This window comes from Bombina bombina, chromosome 7 (genome assembly GCF_027579735.1).
Source record: "Bombina bombina isolate aBomBom1 chromosome 7, aBomBom1.pri, whole genome shotgun sequence".
Classification (NCBI taxonomy): Eukaryota; Metazoa; Chordata; class Amphibia; order Anura; family Bombinatoridae; genus Bombina; species Bombina bombina.
The window spans coordinates 312,213,618-312,231,132 of record NC_069505.1 but is presented as its reverse complement, the minus strand read 5'-3'; the positions used below and the strand labels follow the sequence as shown (position 1 = coordinate 312,231,132).

The 17,515-nt window shown below is 38.6% G+C and overlaps 1 protein-coding gene across 1 annotated transcript in view; it reads left to right on the top strand.

Moving 5' to 3' along the window:
* IL17RC (interleukin 17 receptor C) overlaps positions 1–17,515 on the top strand; it is a 263,169-nt gene that overhangs the window by 53,270 nt on the left and 192,384 nt on the right. Inside the window, exon 5 of the mRNA XM_053689379.1 lies at positions 5,321–5,432. Within this exon, the coding sequence (XP_053545354.1) occupies positions 5,321–5,432 (112 nt within the window). The remainder of the gene's footprint in view (positions 1–5,320; positions 5,433–17,515) is intronic.

The window sequence follows — 17,515 nt, the reverse complement described above, 5'->3', positions numbered from 1 at the left end:
GTTATTAACTATTTACTAACTACCTAGCTAAAATAAATACAAATTTACCTGTAAAATAAAACCCAACCTAAGTTACACTAACACCTAAGACTACACTACAATTAAATAAATTAACTAAATTAAAAACAATGAAATAAATTAAATCTAAAAGCTAAATTACAAAACCCCCCCACTAATTACATTACAGAAAATAAAAAACAAATTACAATATATTTAAACTAATTACACCTAATCTAAGAGCCCTATCAAAATAAAAAAGCCTCCTCAAAATTAAAAAAAAAAACCCTAAACTAAACTACCAATAGCCCTTAAAAGGGCCTTTGCAGGGCATTGCCCCAAATAAATCAGCTCTTTTAACTGTAAAAAAAAAATACAAACAACCCCCCCATCAGTAAAACCCACCACCCACACAACCAAACCCCCAAATAAAACCCTTAACTAAAAAAAAATTAAGCTCCCCATTGCCCTGAAAAGGTATTTGGCTGGGCATTGCCCTTAAAAGGGCAGTTAGCTCTATAATTGCCCAAAACCTTAACCTAAAAAACAAAACCCAACCAATAAATCCTTAAAAAAACCTAACAGTAGCCCCCTGAAGTTCGACTTACTGTTCTGAAGACCGAACATCCATCCTCAAGGAAGCGGCAGAAGTCTTCATCCAACCGGGCTGAAGTCCTCAACAAAGCCAGGAGAAGTCTTCATCCAAGCCGGGCAAAGTGGTCCTCGAGACGGGCAGAAGTCTTTATCCTGACGGCATCTTCTATCTTCATCCATCCAACGCAGAGCGGCTCCATCTTCAAGACATCCGACGGGGAGCATTCTCTTCATCCGGAGTCTTCCTACTGAATGACGGTTCCTTTAAGTGATGTCATCCAAGATGGCATCCCTTAGATTCCAATTGGCTGATAGAATTCTATCAGCCAATTGGAATTAAGGTAGAAAAAATCATATTGGCTGATGCAATCAGCCAATAGGATTGAGCTTGAATTATATTGGCTGTTCCAATCAGCCAATAGAATGCAAGCTCAATCCTATTGGCTGATTGCATCAGCCAATAGGATTGAACTTCAATCCTATTGGCTGATTGCATTAGCCAATAGGAATTTTTCTACCTTATTTCCGATTGGCTGATAAAATTCTATCAGCCAATCGGAATCTAAGGGATGCCATCTTGGATGACGTCACTTAAAGGAACCGTCATTCAGTAAGAAGACTCTGGATGAAGAGGATGCTACGCGTTGGAGTGCTTGAAGATGGAGCCGCTCCGCTTCGGATGGATGAAGATAGAAGATGCCATCTGGATGAAGACTTTTGCTGTCTGGAGGACCTCTTCGCCCGGCTTGGATGAAGACTTCTCCCGGCTTTGTTGAGGACTTCAGCCCGGTTGGATGAAGACTTCTGCCACTTCCTTGAGGATGGATGTCCGGTCTTCAAAACAGCAAGTTGATCTTCAGGGGGTTAGTGTTAGGATTTTTTAAGGGTGTATTGGGTGGGTTTTATTTTTTAGATTAGGGTTTGGGCCACAAAAGAGCTAACTGCCCTTTTAAGGGCAATGACCATCCAAATGCCCTTTTCAGGGCAATGGGGAGCTTAGTTTTTTTAGATAGTATTTTATTTGGGGGGTTGGTTGTGTGGGTGGTGGGTTTTACTGTTGGGGGGTGTTTGTATTTCTTTTTTACAGGTAAAAGATGTGATAACTTTGGGGCAATGCCCTGCAAAAGGCCCTTTTAAGGGCCATTGGTAGTTTATTGTAGGCTAGGATTTTTTTATTTTGGGGGGCTTTTTTATTTTGATAGGGCTCTTAGATTAGGTGTAATTAGTTTAAATATCTTGTAATTTGTTTTTTATTTTCTGTAATTTAGTGTTTGTTTGTTTTTGTAATTTAGCTAATTTAATTAATTTAATTGTTTTTAATTTAGTTAATTTATTTAATTGTAGGGTAGTGTTAGGTGTTAGTGTAACTTAGGTTAGGTTTTATTTTACAGGTAAATTTGCATTTATTTTAGCTAGGTAGTTAGTAAATAGCTAATAACTATTTAGTAACTATTCTACCTAGTTAAAATAAATACAAACTTGCCTGTAAAATAAAAATAAACCTAAACTAGATACAATGTAACTATTATTTATATTGTAGCTAGCTTAGGGTTTATTTTATAGGTAAGTACAGGGAGTGCAGAATTATTAGGCAAGTTGTATTTTTGAGGATTAATTTTATTATTGAACAACAACCATGTTCTCAATGAACCCAAAAAACTCATTAATTTCAAAGCTGAATAGTTTTGGAAGTAGTTTTTAGTTTGTTTTTAGTTATAGCTATTTTAGGGGGATATCTGTGTGTGCAGGTGACTATTACTGTGCATAATTATTAGGCAACTTAACAAAAAACAAATATATACCCATTTCAATTATTTATTTTTACCAGTGAAACCAATATAACATCTCAACATTCACAAATATACATTTCTGACATTCAAAAACAAAACAAAAACAAATCAGTGACCAATATAGCCACCTTTCTTTGCAAGGACACTCAAAAGCCTGCCATCCATGGATTCTGTCAGTGTTTTGATCTGTTCACCATCAACATTGCGTGCAGCAGCAACCATAGCCTCCCAGACACTGTTCAGAGAGGTGTACTGTTTTCCCTCCTTGTAAATCTCACATTTGATGATGGACCACAGGTTCTCAATGGGGTTCAGATCAGGTGAACAAGGAGGCCATGTCATTAGATTTTCTTCTTTTATACCCTTTCTTGCCAGCCACGCTGTGGAGTACTTGGACGTGTGTGATGGAGCATTGTCCTGCATGAAAATCATGTTTTTCTTGAAGGATGCAGACTTCTTCCTGTACCACTGCTTGAAGAAGGTGTCTTCCAGAAACTGGCAGTAGGACTGGGAGTTGAGCTTGACTCCATCCTCAACCCGAAAAGGCCCCACAAGCTCATCTTTGATGATACCAGCCCAAACCAGTACTCCACCTCCACCTTGCTGGCGTCTGAGTCGGACTGGAGCTCTCTGCCCTTTACCAATCCAGCCACGGGCCCATCCATCTGGCCCATCAAGACTCACTCTCATTTCATCAGTCCATAAAACCTTAGAAAAATCAGTCTTGAGATATTTCTTGGCCCAGTCTTGACGTTTCAGCTTGTGTGTCTTGTTCAGTGGTGGTTGTCTTTCAGCCTTTCTTACCTTGGCCATGTCTCTGAGTATTGCACACCTTGTGCTTTTGGGCACTCCAGTGATGTTGCAGCTCTGAAATATGGCCAAACTGGTGGCAAGTGGCATCTTGGCAGCTGCACGCTTGACTTTTCTCAGTTCATGGGCAGTTATTTTGCGCCTTGGTTTTTCCACACGCTTCTTGCGACCCTGTTGACTATTTTGAATGAAACGCTTGATTGTTCGATGATCACGCTTCAGAAGCTTTGCAATTTTAAGAGTGCTGCATCCCTCTGCAAGATATCTCACTATTTTTGACTTTTCTGAGCCTGTCAAGTCCTTCTTTTGACCCATTTTGCCAAAGGAAAGGAAGTTGCCTAATAATTATGCACACCTGATATGGGGTGTTGATGTCATTAGACCACACCCCTTCTCATTACAGAGATGCACATTACCTAATATGCTTAATTGGTAGCAGGCTTTCGAGCCTATACAGCTTGGAGTAAGACAACATGCATAAAGAGGATGATGTGGTCAAAATACTCATTTGCCTAATAATTCTGCACACAGTGTATTTAGTTTTAAATAGGAATTATTTAGTTAATGATAGTAATTTTATTTAGATTTATTTAAATTATATTTAAGTTAGGGGGTGTTGGGGTTAGGGTTAGATTTAGGGGTTAATAAATTTAGAATAGTGGCAGCGACTTTGGAGGTGGTAGATTAGGGGTTAATAAGTGTAGGTAGGTGGCGACGATGTCGGGGGCGGCAGATTAGGAGTTAACAAAAATAATGTAGGTGGCGGCGATGTCCGGAGCGACAGATTAGGGGTTAATAAAAATAATGTAAGTGTCGGCAATGTTGGGGGCAGCAGATTAGGGGTTAATAAGTATAATGCAGGTGTCGGCGATGTCGGGGAACGGCAGATTAGGGGTTAATAAAAATAATGTAGGTGTCGGCAATGTTAGGGGCATCAGATTAGGGGTTCATAAGTATAATGCAGGTGTCGGCGATGTCGGGGAGGCAGATTAGGGGTTAATAAGTGTAAGATCAGGGGAGTTTAGACTCTGGGTTCATGTTAGGGTGTTAGGTGTAGACATAAATTTTATTTCCCCATAGGAATCAATGGGGCTGCGTTACTGAGTTGTACGCTGCTTTTTGGCAGGTGTTAGTTTTTTTTTTCAGCAGGCTCTCCCCGTTGATTCCTATGGGGAAATCGTGCACTGATATTGAAGTGAAGTGTGGAGCAAAATTTTGCTCTACGGTCACTTTTTGCCTTTTAACGCCGGGTTTGTAAAAATTTGTAATACCAGCGCTGCAGGAAAATGAGCGGTGAGAATAACGTGCAAGTTAGCACCGCACCCCAGTTACCGCAAAACTCGTAATCTAGCCAACTATTAGGTAGGGAATCTAGTAATATGATACATAATAGATAAAAATATATCAATTTGAATGTTTCTATTTCGATCGAATATTGCATAATTTGAATATTACATTTAAAGAAAGCATTAGAAATACTATTACAAACATATAAATTCAAATTTTTCGAATTCGAATATTACATTTAAATAAAGCATTATAGAAATACTATTACAAATATATAAATTAGAATTTTTCGAATTCGAATATTACATTTAACAAAAGCATTAGAAATACTATTACAAATATATAAATTTAGAATTTTTTTAAACTAATGTTTTCGAATGTAATCGTAAAATTCGAAACCGAACATTAAAAAATCAAATGTTAGAATGTTATGTAAACGAATGTGTTAAAATTTGTTTCGTTTTTCGAATGTTGCGAAACATTCGCCCGTCCCTACCCAATGGGGCGGTGCCATATAGAAGATTGGGAGTGCTTCCCCCTAGAACCGCTAATGATGAGACCAGGTGGGTGGTTTCACAAAATGTTGGTTGAGTGTGAGCAAGGGCCAGTGGGACAGAGCTATCAAATCTGTACTGCAAAGTGTTAGTTAGAAAGGGCTTTAGTAAAAGCTATCCCTATAACAGCCAATTCATATCTATTGTCCAATCAAAATGTAAATTGACCTATCTGCGTTTAAATTTTGACTACAATTCTCCTTTGGGGGGAGGGTAATTTACATCAGTTAATTTACAACTTGTTAAATAACAAATGGTTTTGCCTTTAATCTATGTTTCTCATAACAGGGTAAAGTTGTACTTAGCTGCTTTGACTCATCTCCGGGTAATGAGCAGATATTTATGGTGTACACACAGCCAAGGTACCATGGTGAGCTGCAGATAAAACATCAGGTGGCAGGTGAGTGTGGTTTTTATACTCTTCTTAGTGATTTTGGCAATTATATTATTGCGCTAGACTTGCAGAAAATAAACATATTTGGGCTTATTGCTCATTAATACATTTTGAAGTAATTTCTTTCATAAAGGTGGTGAAAGTCCATGATCCATTACTCATGGGAATTACCCTTCTCTACCACTAGGGGAGGCAAAGTGTCCCAACCCCCAAAAGCTCTATAAAACCCCTCCTACCTCACACATACCTCAGTCTTTACTTTGCCTCCTCTAGAGGTGGTTGAAGAATGAAGATGTTTGTTTGATTCTTCAGAGGAAGGGGGTTTCAGTCTATATTCAATGGATGAGTGTCTATTGACTAGTCTACAAAAAGTGAAATAGATGGCACCACATAGTGCAGATCAAAACAACTTCAGATATGATAGCAGTAAAGCTAAAGAATCTTACTCACAAAGTGTAAAGCACTGATGTGCAATACAGGCAGTCCGGAACCACTAGTCGTCTGGTAGACCCAATGGAAATATAGCCAGTGGAATCCTCGTCTCTCCAGGGAGAGTCCAGAGATACCAGAAGAAAGATGGATCTGTGTAGGCCAATGTGGTAATAATTAGCGAGCAGGGTCCAGGTCCCTCTCAGATGGAACCAAAAATCCAGATGATGCCAAGTGTTGGAGTCACATAAGTGAATAGGCAGCAGATGGAGAGTTTAAAATATTAAAAATGTATTACAATAATTAAAACAAAGCAACGCGTTTCTCAGTGTAAAACACTGTTTCATCAGGCTGTACCTGCCTGATGAAACAGTGTTTTACACTGAGAAACGTGCCCTCTATTTCACTTTTTGTAGATCATCTTATCCTGTGTTTTGGCACGACACCTTGGAGGAGCGGCCTATTGCTCTGGATTTGCATCTTTTAGACCTGGGATTGCATGAGCAAGACTGTCATATCACTGACCACTATTAATTGGACTATCTAGTCTGTATATTCATCTATTTCTTTCATGTAATTAGCAAGAGTCCATGAGCTAGTGATGTATGGGATATACATTCCTACCAGGAGGGGCAAAGTTTCCCAAACCTCAAAATGCCTATAAATACACCCCTCACTACACCCACAATTCAGTTTTTACAAACTTTGCCTCCCATGGAGGTGGTGAAGTAAGTTTGTGCTAGATTCTACGTTGATATGCGCTTCGCAGCAGGCTGAAGCCCGGTTTTCCTCTCAGAGTGCAGTGAATGTCAGAGGGATGTGAAGAGAGTATTACCTATTTGAATACAATGGTCTTCCTCTAGGCCCTAGGGGATCTATTTCATAGGTTCTCTGTTATCGGTCGTAGAGATTTCTTCTCCTACCTCCCTTTTCAGATCGACGATATACTCTTATATACCATTACCTCTACTGATTCTCGTTTCAGTACTGGTTTGGCTTTCTACTATATGTAGATGAGTGTCTTAGGGTAAGTAAGTCTTATTTTATTTATGACACTCTAAGCTATGGTTGGGCACTTTATATGTAAAGTTCTAAATATATGTGTTTAAACTTATATTTGCCATGATTCAGGATAATCAGTATTCCTTCATTCAGACTGTCAGTTTCATTATTTGGGATAATGCATATGAATAAATAATTTTTTTTCTTACCTTAAAAATTTTCAATTGACTTTTTTCCCTGCGGGCTGTTAGGCTCGCGAGGGCAGAAAATGCTTAAATTTATTGCGTCATTTTTGGCGCGAACTTTTTTGGCGCAAAATTCTTTCATTTTCGGCGCCATAGTTGACGGCGGAAGTTTGTTCATGGTTGTGTCATTTTTTGACGTATGTGTGTTACAGACGTTTTTTGCGCCAAAAAATGTGGGCGTCATTTTTGACGTGAGAATGTGGTGTCATACTTGGCACCAAAAAATATGGGCGCTGTATTTGGCGCCAATAATGTGGGCGTCATACTTGGCGCCAAAAAAATGTGGGCATCATTCTGGTCTCCACCTTTTTTTCACATTATTTAAGTCTCACTTTTGCATAGCTTCTGGTTGCTAGAGGCTTGTTTATTTTGCATCTTTTCCCATTCCTGAAACACTCATTTAAGGAATTTGATAATTTTGCTTTATATGTTGTTGTTTTTTCTATTACATTTTGCAAGATGTCACAACCTGACCCTGGATCAGAATCTACTTCTGGAAAGATTCTGCCTGATGCTGGTTCTACCAAAGTTAAGTGCATTTGTTGTAAACTTTTGGTAACTGTTCCTCCGGCTGTAGTTTGTGTTAGTTGTCATGATAAACTTTCTAACGCAGATATTGTCTCCCTTAGTAATAATCCTTTACCTGTTGTTTTTCCTTCAACATTTAATGTTCAGGATGTCCCTGTTAATGTAAATTTGTTTCTAATTCTATTAGGAAGGCTCTGTCTGTTATTCCTCCTTCCAGTAAACGTAAAAGGTCTTTTAAAACTTCTCATATTTCAGATTAATTTTTAAGTGACCGCCATCATTCTGACTTATCTGTTTCTGGTGAGGATCTATCTGGTTCAGAAGATTCTGCTTCAGATATTGACACTGATAAATCTTCATATTTATTTAAGTTGGAGTTTATTTGTTCTTTACTTAAAGAAGTGTTGATTGCATTAGATATGGAGGAGTCTAGTCCTCTTGATACTAAATCTACTAAGCGTTTAAATTCAGTTTTTAAACCTCAAGTAGTTATTCCAGAAGTTTTTCCAGTTCCTGATGCTATTTCAGAAGTAATTTCTAGGGAATGGAATAGTCTGGGTACTTCATTTACTCCTTCTCCAAGGTTTAAGAAATTGTACCCTGTGCCATCTGATAGATTAGAATTTTGGGACAAAATCCCTAAAGTTGATGGGGCTATCTCTACTCTTGCTAAACGTACTACTATTCCTACGGCGGATAGTACTTCCTTTAAGGATCCTTTAGATAGGAAGCTTGAATTCTTTCTAAGGAGAGCTTATTTATGTTCAGGTAATCTTCTAAGACCTGCTATTTCTTTGGCTGATTTTGCTGCAGCTTCCACTTTCTGGTTGGAGGCTTTAGCACAACAAGTGTCAGACCATAATGCTTATAGCATTGTTAAACTTCTTCAACATGCTAATAACTTTATTTGTGATGCCATTTTTTATATGATTAGAATTGATGTCAGGTATATGTCTTTAGCTATTTTAGCTAGAAGAGCTTTATGGCTTAAATCTTGGAATGCAGATATGACTTCTAAGTCAACTTTGCTTTCTCTTTCTTTCCAAGGTAATAAATTATTTGGTTCACAGTTGGATTCTATAATTTCAACTGTTACTGGGGGGAAAGAACCTTTTTGCCTCAGGACAAAAAATCTAAAGGTAAATATAGGGCTGCTAATCGTTTTCGTTCCTTTCGTCAGAATAAGGAACAAAAGCCTGACCCTTCCCCTAAAGGAACAGTTTCTGTTTGGAAACCTTCTCCAGTCTGGAATAAATCCAAGCCTTTTAGAAAGTCAAAACCAGCTCCCAAATCTGCATGAAGGTGCGGCCCTCATTCCAGCACAGCTGGTAGGGGGCAGGTTATGATTTTTCAAAGATATTTGGATCAATTCATTTCACAGTCTTTGGATTCAGAACATTGTTTCACAAGGGTACAGAATAGATTTCAAGGTAAGGCCGCCTGTGAGAAGATTTTTTTCTCTCACGCATTCCAGTAAACCCAGTGAAGGCTCAGGCATTTCTGAAATGTGTTTCAGACCTAGAGTTGGCTGGGGTAATTGTGCCAGTTCCAGTTCTGGAATGGGGTCTGGGGTTTTACTCAAATCTATTCATTGTACCAAAGAAGGAGAATTCCTTCAGACCAGTTCTGGATCTAAAAATATTGAATCATTATGTAAGGATACCAACATTCAAAATGGTGACTATAAAGACTATTCTGCCTTTTGTTTAGCAAGGGCATTATATGTCTACAATAGACTTGCAGGATGCATATCTTCATATTCCAATTCATCCAAATCATTATCAGTTCCTGAGATTCTCTTTTCTAGACAAGCATTACCAGTTTGTTGCCCTTCCGTTTGGCCTAGCAACAGCTCCAAGGATCTTTTCAAAGGTTCTCGGTGCCCTTCTCTCTGTAATCAGAGAACAGGGTATTGCGGTATTTCCTTATTTGGACGATATCTTGGTACTTGCTCAGTCTTTACATTCTGCAGAATCTCATACGAATCAACTTGTGTTGTTTCTTCAAAGACATGGTTGGAGGATCAATTTACCAAAGAGTTCCTTGGTTCCTCAGACAAAGGTAACCTTTTTGGGTTTTCAAATAGATTCAGTGTCCATGACTTTGTCTCTAACAGATAAGAGACGTCTGAAGTTGGTTTCAGCTTGTCGAAACCTTCAGTCTCAATCATTCCCTTCAGTAGCTTTATGCATGGAAATTCTAGGTCTCATGACTGCTGCATCGGACACGATCCCCTTTGCTCGCTTTCACATGAGACCTCTCCAGCTTTTTATGCTGAACCAGTGGTGCAGGGATTATACAAAGATATCACAATTAATATCCTTAAATTCCAATGTTCGATCTTCTCTGACTTGGTGGTTGAATCACCATCGTCTAATTCAAGAGGCCTCTTTTGTTCGTCCAACCTGGACTGTGATCTCAATGATGCGAGTCTTTCAGGTTGGGAAGCTGTATGGGGATCTCTGACAGCGCAGGGGGTTTGGGAATTTCAGGAGGCGAAATTACCAATCAACATTTTGGAACTCCGTGTGATTTTCAGAGCTCTTTAGTTCTGGCCTCTTCTGAAGAGAGAATCGTTTATTTGTTTTCAGACAATGTCACAACCGTGGCGTATGTCAATCATCAAGGTGGGACTCACAGTCCTCAGGCTATGAAAGAAGTATCTCGGATACTTGTATGGGCGGAATCCAGCTCCTGTCTAATATCTGCGGTTCACATCCCAGGTGTAGACAATTGGGAAGCGGATTATCTCATTCGCCAGACGTTACATCCGGGCGAATGGTCTCTTCACCCAGAGGTATTTCTTCAGATTGTTCAAATCTGGGGACTTCCAGAAATAGATCTGATGGCCTCTCATCTAAACAAGAAACTTCCCAGGTATCTGTCCAGATCCAGGGATCCTCAGGCGGAAGCAGTGGATGCGTTGTCGCTTCTTTGGAATTATCAACCTGCTTATATCTTTCCGCCTCTAATTCTTCTTCCAAAAGTGATTTCCAAAATTCTAATGGAACGTTCGTCTGTATTGCTGGTGGCTCCAGCATGGCCTCACAGGTTTTGGTATGCGGATCTCGTTTGGATGGCAAGTTGCCAACCTTGGACACTTCCGTTAAGGCCAGACCTTCTATCTCAAGGCCCATTTCTATCTCAAGGCCCATTTTTCCATCAGGATCTCAAATCATTAAATTTGAAGGTATGGAGATTGAACGCTTAATTCTTAGTCATAGAGGTTTCTCTGACTCAGTGATTAATACTATGATACAGGCTCGTAAGTCTGTGTCTAGAAAGATTTATTACCGAGTCTGGAAGACTTACATTTCTTGGTGTTCTTCTCATAAATTCTCTTGGCATTCTTTTAGAATTCCTAGGATTTTACAGTTTATTCAGGATGGTTTGGATAAGGGTTTGTCTGCAAGCTCTTTGAAAGGTCAAATCTCTGCTCTTTCTGTTCTTTTTAACGGAAAGATTGCTAATCATCCTGATATTCATTGTTTTGTACAGGCTTTGGTTCGTATCAAGCCTGTCATTAAGTCAATCTCTCCTCCTTGAAGTCTTAATTTGGTTCTGAGGGCTTTACAGGCTCCTCCATTTGAACCTATGCATTCTCTGGATATTAAATTACTTTCTTGGAAAGTGTTGTTCCTTTTGGCCATCTCTTCTGCTAGAAGAGTTTCTGAGTTATCTGCTCTTTCTTGTGAATCTCCTTTTCTGATTTTTTATCAGGATAAGGCGGTGTTGCGGACTTCATTTAAATTTTTACCTAAGGTTGTGAATTCTAACAACATTAGTAGAGAAATTGTTGTCCCTTCATTGTGTCCTAATCCTAAGAATTCTCTGGAGAGATCTTTACATTCTTTGGATGTAGTAAGAGCTTTGAAATATTATGTTGAAGCTACTAAAGGTTTTAGAAAGACTTCTAGTCTATTTGTGATCTTTTCTGGTTCCAGGAAAGGTCAGAAGGCTTCTGCCATTTCCTTGGCATCTTGGTTAAAGTCTTTGATTCATCATGCTTATGTAGAATCGGATAAGTCCCCGCCTCAAAGGATAACGGCTTATTCTACTAGGTCAGTTTCTACTTCCTGGGCTTTTAGGAATGAAGCTTCTGTTGATCAGATTTGCAAAGCAGCAACTTGGTCTTCTTTGCATACTTTTACTAAATTCTACCATTTTGATGTTTTTTCTTCTTCTGAAGCAGTTTTTGGTAGAAAAGTACTTCAGGCAGCTGTTTCAGTTTGATTCTTCTGCTTATAATTTTAGTTTTTTTCATTATAAGATTAAAACTTTTTGATTTGGGTTGTGGATTATTTTTTCAGTGGAATTGGCTGTCTTTATTTTATCCCTCCCTCTCTAGTGACTCTTGCGTGGAAGTTCCACATCTTGGGTATCTGCTATCCCATACGTCACTAGCTCATGGACTCTTGCTAATTACATGAAAGAAAACATAATTTATGTAAGAACTTACCTGATAAATTCATTTGTTTCATATTAGCAAGAGTCCATGAGGCCCACCCTTTTTGTGGTGGTTATGATTTTTTTGTATAAAGCACAATTATTCCAATTCCTTACTTTTGATGCTTTCGCTCCTTTCTTATCACCCCACTTCTTGGCTATTCATTAAACTGATTTGTGGGTGTGGTGAGGGGTGTATTTATAGGCATTTTAAGGTTTGGGAAACTTTGCCCCTCCTGGTAGGAATGTATATCCCATACGTCACTAGCTCATGGACTCTTGCTAATATGAAAGAAATGAATTTATCAGGTAAGTTCTTACATAAATTATGTTTTTTGTATACTCTTGTCATTGTATTATTTGTACTATTGTATCTAAATTATCTCTAGGCGCCTCTTACTAGTATCTGTGTGATTTTTTTATCACCGGATTACTAGTTGTTTTTTCTATTGAATAGTGCTGCTGTAGTGCTTCCTGCCATGATTTTTTTTCAAGGCTGCAGTTTTTTAAGTGTTTGGCTGCTCTCTCACTTTCAAGCATTGAAAGTATTTCCTATGGGGTTTCTGTCATGGCTGCCCTCAGATGTCACAGGGATTTGCAGCCTTCTACTGTGGGATTCTGGTATTTCCTACAAGATTTCCTCTGCAATACCAGTATCTGCACTGGATGGACTCTCTACTGGATACTGCTGCAGCTGCGTGCCTGGTAAGCCGGCGGAGGGATGCTTTTGCAGATAAGTGCTTTACCTTAGCACACACACAACCCAGTCACAGCTACAACAAAGCCAGGGGACTCACCCTGTTTCTCCTCTTGACACACTTTTTTGCCTATTTTCAAGTTCCTCCTCCTCCATACTTTATACTGTTTTAAAACATAACAGACTATACTTAATGGCTTTATTAACTCTCTGGCAGCTCTATGGAGATGTTTTTAGAATCTTTCTGTAATAGGTTTTAGTCCCTTTTAGATATCTGTTGGTGTTTTTTTTTTGTTGTTTTTTTTTTTTGCAGTTAACAGTTTAGTTGTGCACTCTCTAGTTTTGTAGTGAATGTGTTTATGGATTTTTAATACTAATTTTGCTCAATACAGAAAATGTTAGGTTTTTTTGCCATTTTCTCTTTTGTCCTCACTCCGTTAGCCCATCCCCCCACATACACACACACAATGTCCTGGGCTTTTTCAAATTCCTTGAAGTCTACTGCAGAATAGATAAGCAGTGCAGTGTTCTGGGGCTGTAATTCATCCAGCTTGATGTATCTAATCATGGATTTAGTTGCTATAAACGGGTGAGTACTTATGCAAAGCACTGCCAGGGGTGTTTATTTAGCATTTTCAGTCAGCAGTCTGTATTTTTTTAGTTCAAAGAGTGTCAGAGGATTTGTAGAGAGCTCGCTCTACTTATTTTTTCTTCTTCGTTATCTGTGTATATCTGGTGTCATTGTATGCTTTTTGTACACTGTATTATGGAACAAAAACTGCCCCCACTGTTTGTACAATTCAAATTTGTTCAAGTACTAGGTTATTTCCACTTTTTCAAAGCTGTGTATCTCTAATATTGCATGCTATCAGCCATAATCTTCCTATTAGGAATTTTGTTCTGTGTATGACACTCAGGGGGCTTTAAATGTTAATGCGAGTTAATTTTGACAGGAGATTGGCAGCACTTCACTGTCATGGCTATGGACCAACACACAAAAATACATCACCCAAGCATACACACGCATACTCACCCATACACACACTCAGCCACGCATACACACATACTCAGATATACGCACGCACGCGCACACACACCACATACACACACACACATACCCAGACATGCGCACACACATACACTACATACATGCATAACCAATTGAAGATATTGTATGAAACAGTGAAATGGAGTGCTGGACTCTACCCACGTCGCCAACCTCTTATACTACCTCCTTCCTAGGTAGTTTTGGTTAAAGGAAATTTGTGTTAGAGTGTAGGTGGCGCTAGAAGTAAATCAAGCAATGGGTTAATAAACTAATTGTCTAAGTCTATTTCAATCAGCCTCCAACAATGGGTTTCGAATATAGTGTAAGTCAGGCTAATACCGTATAGCAAACTGTGTGGTAAAAAAGAGAAATAAATTTCTAAAACTAATTTCTAAAATCCCATAACAAGTTTATTCATTGGTTCAAAGCTTTAAGCTTTGACTGTGTATGTTGATTTTTAAAGCTTTGAACCAATGAATAAACTTGTTATGGGATTTTAGAAATTAGTTTTAGAAATTTATTTCTCTTTTTTACCACACAGTTTGCTATACGGTATTAGCCTGACTTACACTATATTCGAAACCCATTGTTGGAGGCTGATTGAAATAGACTTAGACAATTAGTTTATTAACCCATTGCTTGATTTACTTCTAGCACCACCTACACTCTAACACAAAAATACATGCATAACCAGACATACACACGCATACACACACATACATACTCATAGACATACACATACACACACACACACGACATGTAGACATACACATGCAACAGTGTGCTGTGTAAATTGTATACTAACTTTAATGCACTTAGAAACATAAATAATATTGCTGGACAGTCAGCACTATTCATGTATTTCTATGCATACACTGCTGCACATGTTACTCATAACAGCTTGACTGACTGCCCAAGATACCATGGCCAATGTGGTTAGAAACGGCTACTAAGTAACCACAGCACAGGCAGCTAATTTTATTTAAACTAGTTTTGTTGTTTGTATTTTTATGCTCTCAGCCTGTATTGATCAATGAGAAATAAGTACTTTAACCCTTTGAGTGCTAAGCACTTTCCCACCTCGGTGTTGTTTTTTTTTAATTTTATTTTCTGATTTTTTTTCCCCCAGATCTCCACCGATTACCTTTCCAACGGTGGGTCTTGGGGGTCTGTAGCTGCTTAGATGCCTGAGATATAAGCGTTTAAGCATCATATCCCCTTTCCCTCTACTTTGTATTGTAAATTGTTAATAAAGTTGCATGGTTATGTCAACACGTCATTGCGCAAAACATGAAGCCCCGGCGATGCCTGTCACTATGCAGGCCTATTAGCTGGGGTAGGAGCGTGTGGGAGCCCCCAGATCTCCCTCAAGGTGGGAGAGTGCTAGCAATGGCTCTGAGCCGTCGTTAGCACCAGAGTGGGAAACTCTGCAATGGCTCTGAGCCGTCGTTAGCACTCAAGAGGTTAAGATTCTGTACAGTTTAATGCATTTTTTATTGAGAATGTATGTTTAACAGTTTGTTTTTTTCAATTTTTATTGAGGATAATAAGATATACATACATAAAGAAGTAAATGAGGCTCATATGAGGTCACATAGATATATATATACTGTACATCATGTTCAACAATCAAGGCTTCAAATATTATCATATTTGACATACAGAAGTATACTTAGAACATTTCTTCCCTCATTATTTTCTTTCCTTATTATTTTCTACCCCCAACTTTAAGTAGTTCACTCTTGGACCTTAGTATTGTGGATTCCTTATAAACAGGGGTAATAATAATTCTATACACATAAACAAACAAGTGTATCCTAAAACAAAATGGTTCTAGATTGATAATGACATTTTTTATAAGGATTACATTAGCCAGAACTGGCACCACATGTAAGATATACAACGGTGCTGTTTAACTTTGAAAATAACTAGTGATTTATCCAACATAATCACGAGCAAAGGAGAAATAAAGATTTTCCAGCAGGTTTCTATGTCTCTCAAAGCATATTTGCTATTGTACCACAAATGGATATATACAGTATACTGATCCGGTGGTCTTGAGCAGTGGTGTTAGCTCAATAGGAGTATAACTTCAGGTCATATGTGTAGAGTAGGTATGTGCAGGTCTTTTCTGGTATACTATGAGTGGTATCAATATGCTATATGTGGAAATCTCAATCTAGCAAAAGTTAAGTGTCATCCTACACATTTACTATCTTTTATCTCCTCTACGGCTTTGGCTGTTAGCCCCAAAGGAGAGGCCTATGATCACTTAATACTGCATACAATAGTGACACTTTAACACTGTTTTCTGTTTTATATTTCACACACAAAAATGTCATACCAGGGGCCCCCCACAAAACCCCCAGGAGATCTTCTATTAAATTATATGCAAATATCATAGTGAGCATTGTGGCCATAGAATGTATGCAGTACCTACATTATTTTGATAGACTTAGCTTAGTAAGAAGATATAGGCATACTGGTTATAAATTATCTAGTGGATTACTATTATATAACCACCTTTAGAAATACATTAAAAAACACAAAAAATGCTTGCTGTCTAAGTGCTTTGTGATTAGGGCACAGAGTAGAATAGAAAGCTCAATATTATAACATTGCAGTGAGATTGTGCTACGTTAGTTCAACCATAGGGTTTTGTTTGCTGGTATGGTGTAGATTTAAGTGTTCCGTTATGGTTTCCCTGCTGCGATTGAACAATAGATTGAGGTGGGGGTTCAAATTTGGATGTCTTCAGTGGATTTCCATGAGGATTGTAAACTGGCCGTGTACGGAGTGCTTCACAAGGGTCTGCAGCTTGCCCAGTGATATTCTTTTTTACACCTCCTGGAGACATGAGTGATGAGAAGCGTGTCTCTCCGGGGCCCGCTACACTCAGAGAACCCCCCCCCCCAAGCTCCCGCAAGAGTGCAGGCAGTGGCAGGACCCCTTCCTTTTGCATAAATTTATATGAGACTCCACAGGCTTTTTGAGTTAACAATATAGTATTCTTTGGGTTTAGTCCGGTAAAGTCCAGGATCGGAAGAGTGACATATGACGCTTCCCATATACAGACAGCAAGAGCCACTGAAGTTGTGGGCATATTTTTCGCCTGTGATTTTCTTTGTGCTATCAGAGGCGCCATTTTAGGGATAATATTGCGATGTTTCCATTCTAGTGGTATAGATTTTCCGTCTGTCAGTGTGTCGGTTTGGTCTTCTTCTCCTGACCATATTTTCGGGTTAGATCAGAAATTGATGTGGTGCTGTGAGATTGATTCCTTAGTTTTTTCTTTGGTGTTCATTTTTTAATGAGATTGTGTAAGTTCTGCTCTGAGGGCATCCTGTCCAGTATGGTTTGCAGAATGGCTTCTATTTTTGCGAACCGGTAATCTATTACATCTAGTTGGTTATCAATCTACATGGCTGTGTGTGTATTCATCTCTTTCTGTTCGAAGGTGCTTTTGTAAAGTTTTTATACTTTTAAGGTGATAAGAATGTCTTCTCAGTTAAAGCTTGGTTATTAACAGTCATTTAACAGGTTTTATTTTTTTAAAAATTGTGATTAAAATCTCAATTGTAATATTCATTCTTTCAGTTCCAGTATTGGAGCATTTGGGCACAAATGCTTAGGATCAGCATCATACTGATACAGTACCAGTATCAGTGCATCCCTAATCAGAATCAATTTCTTG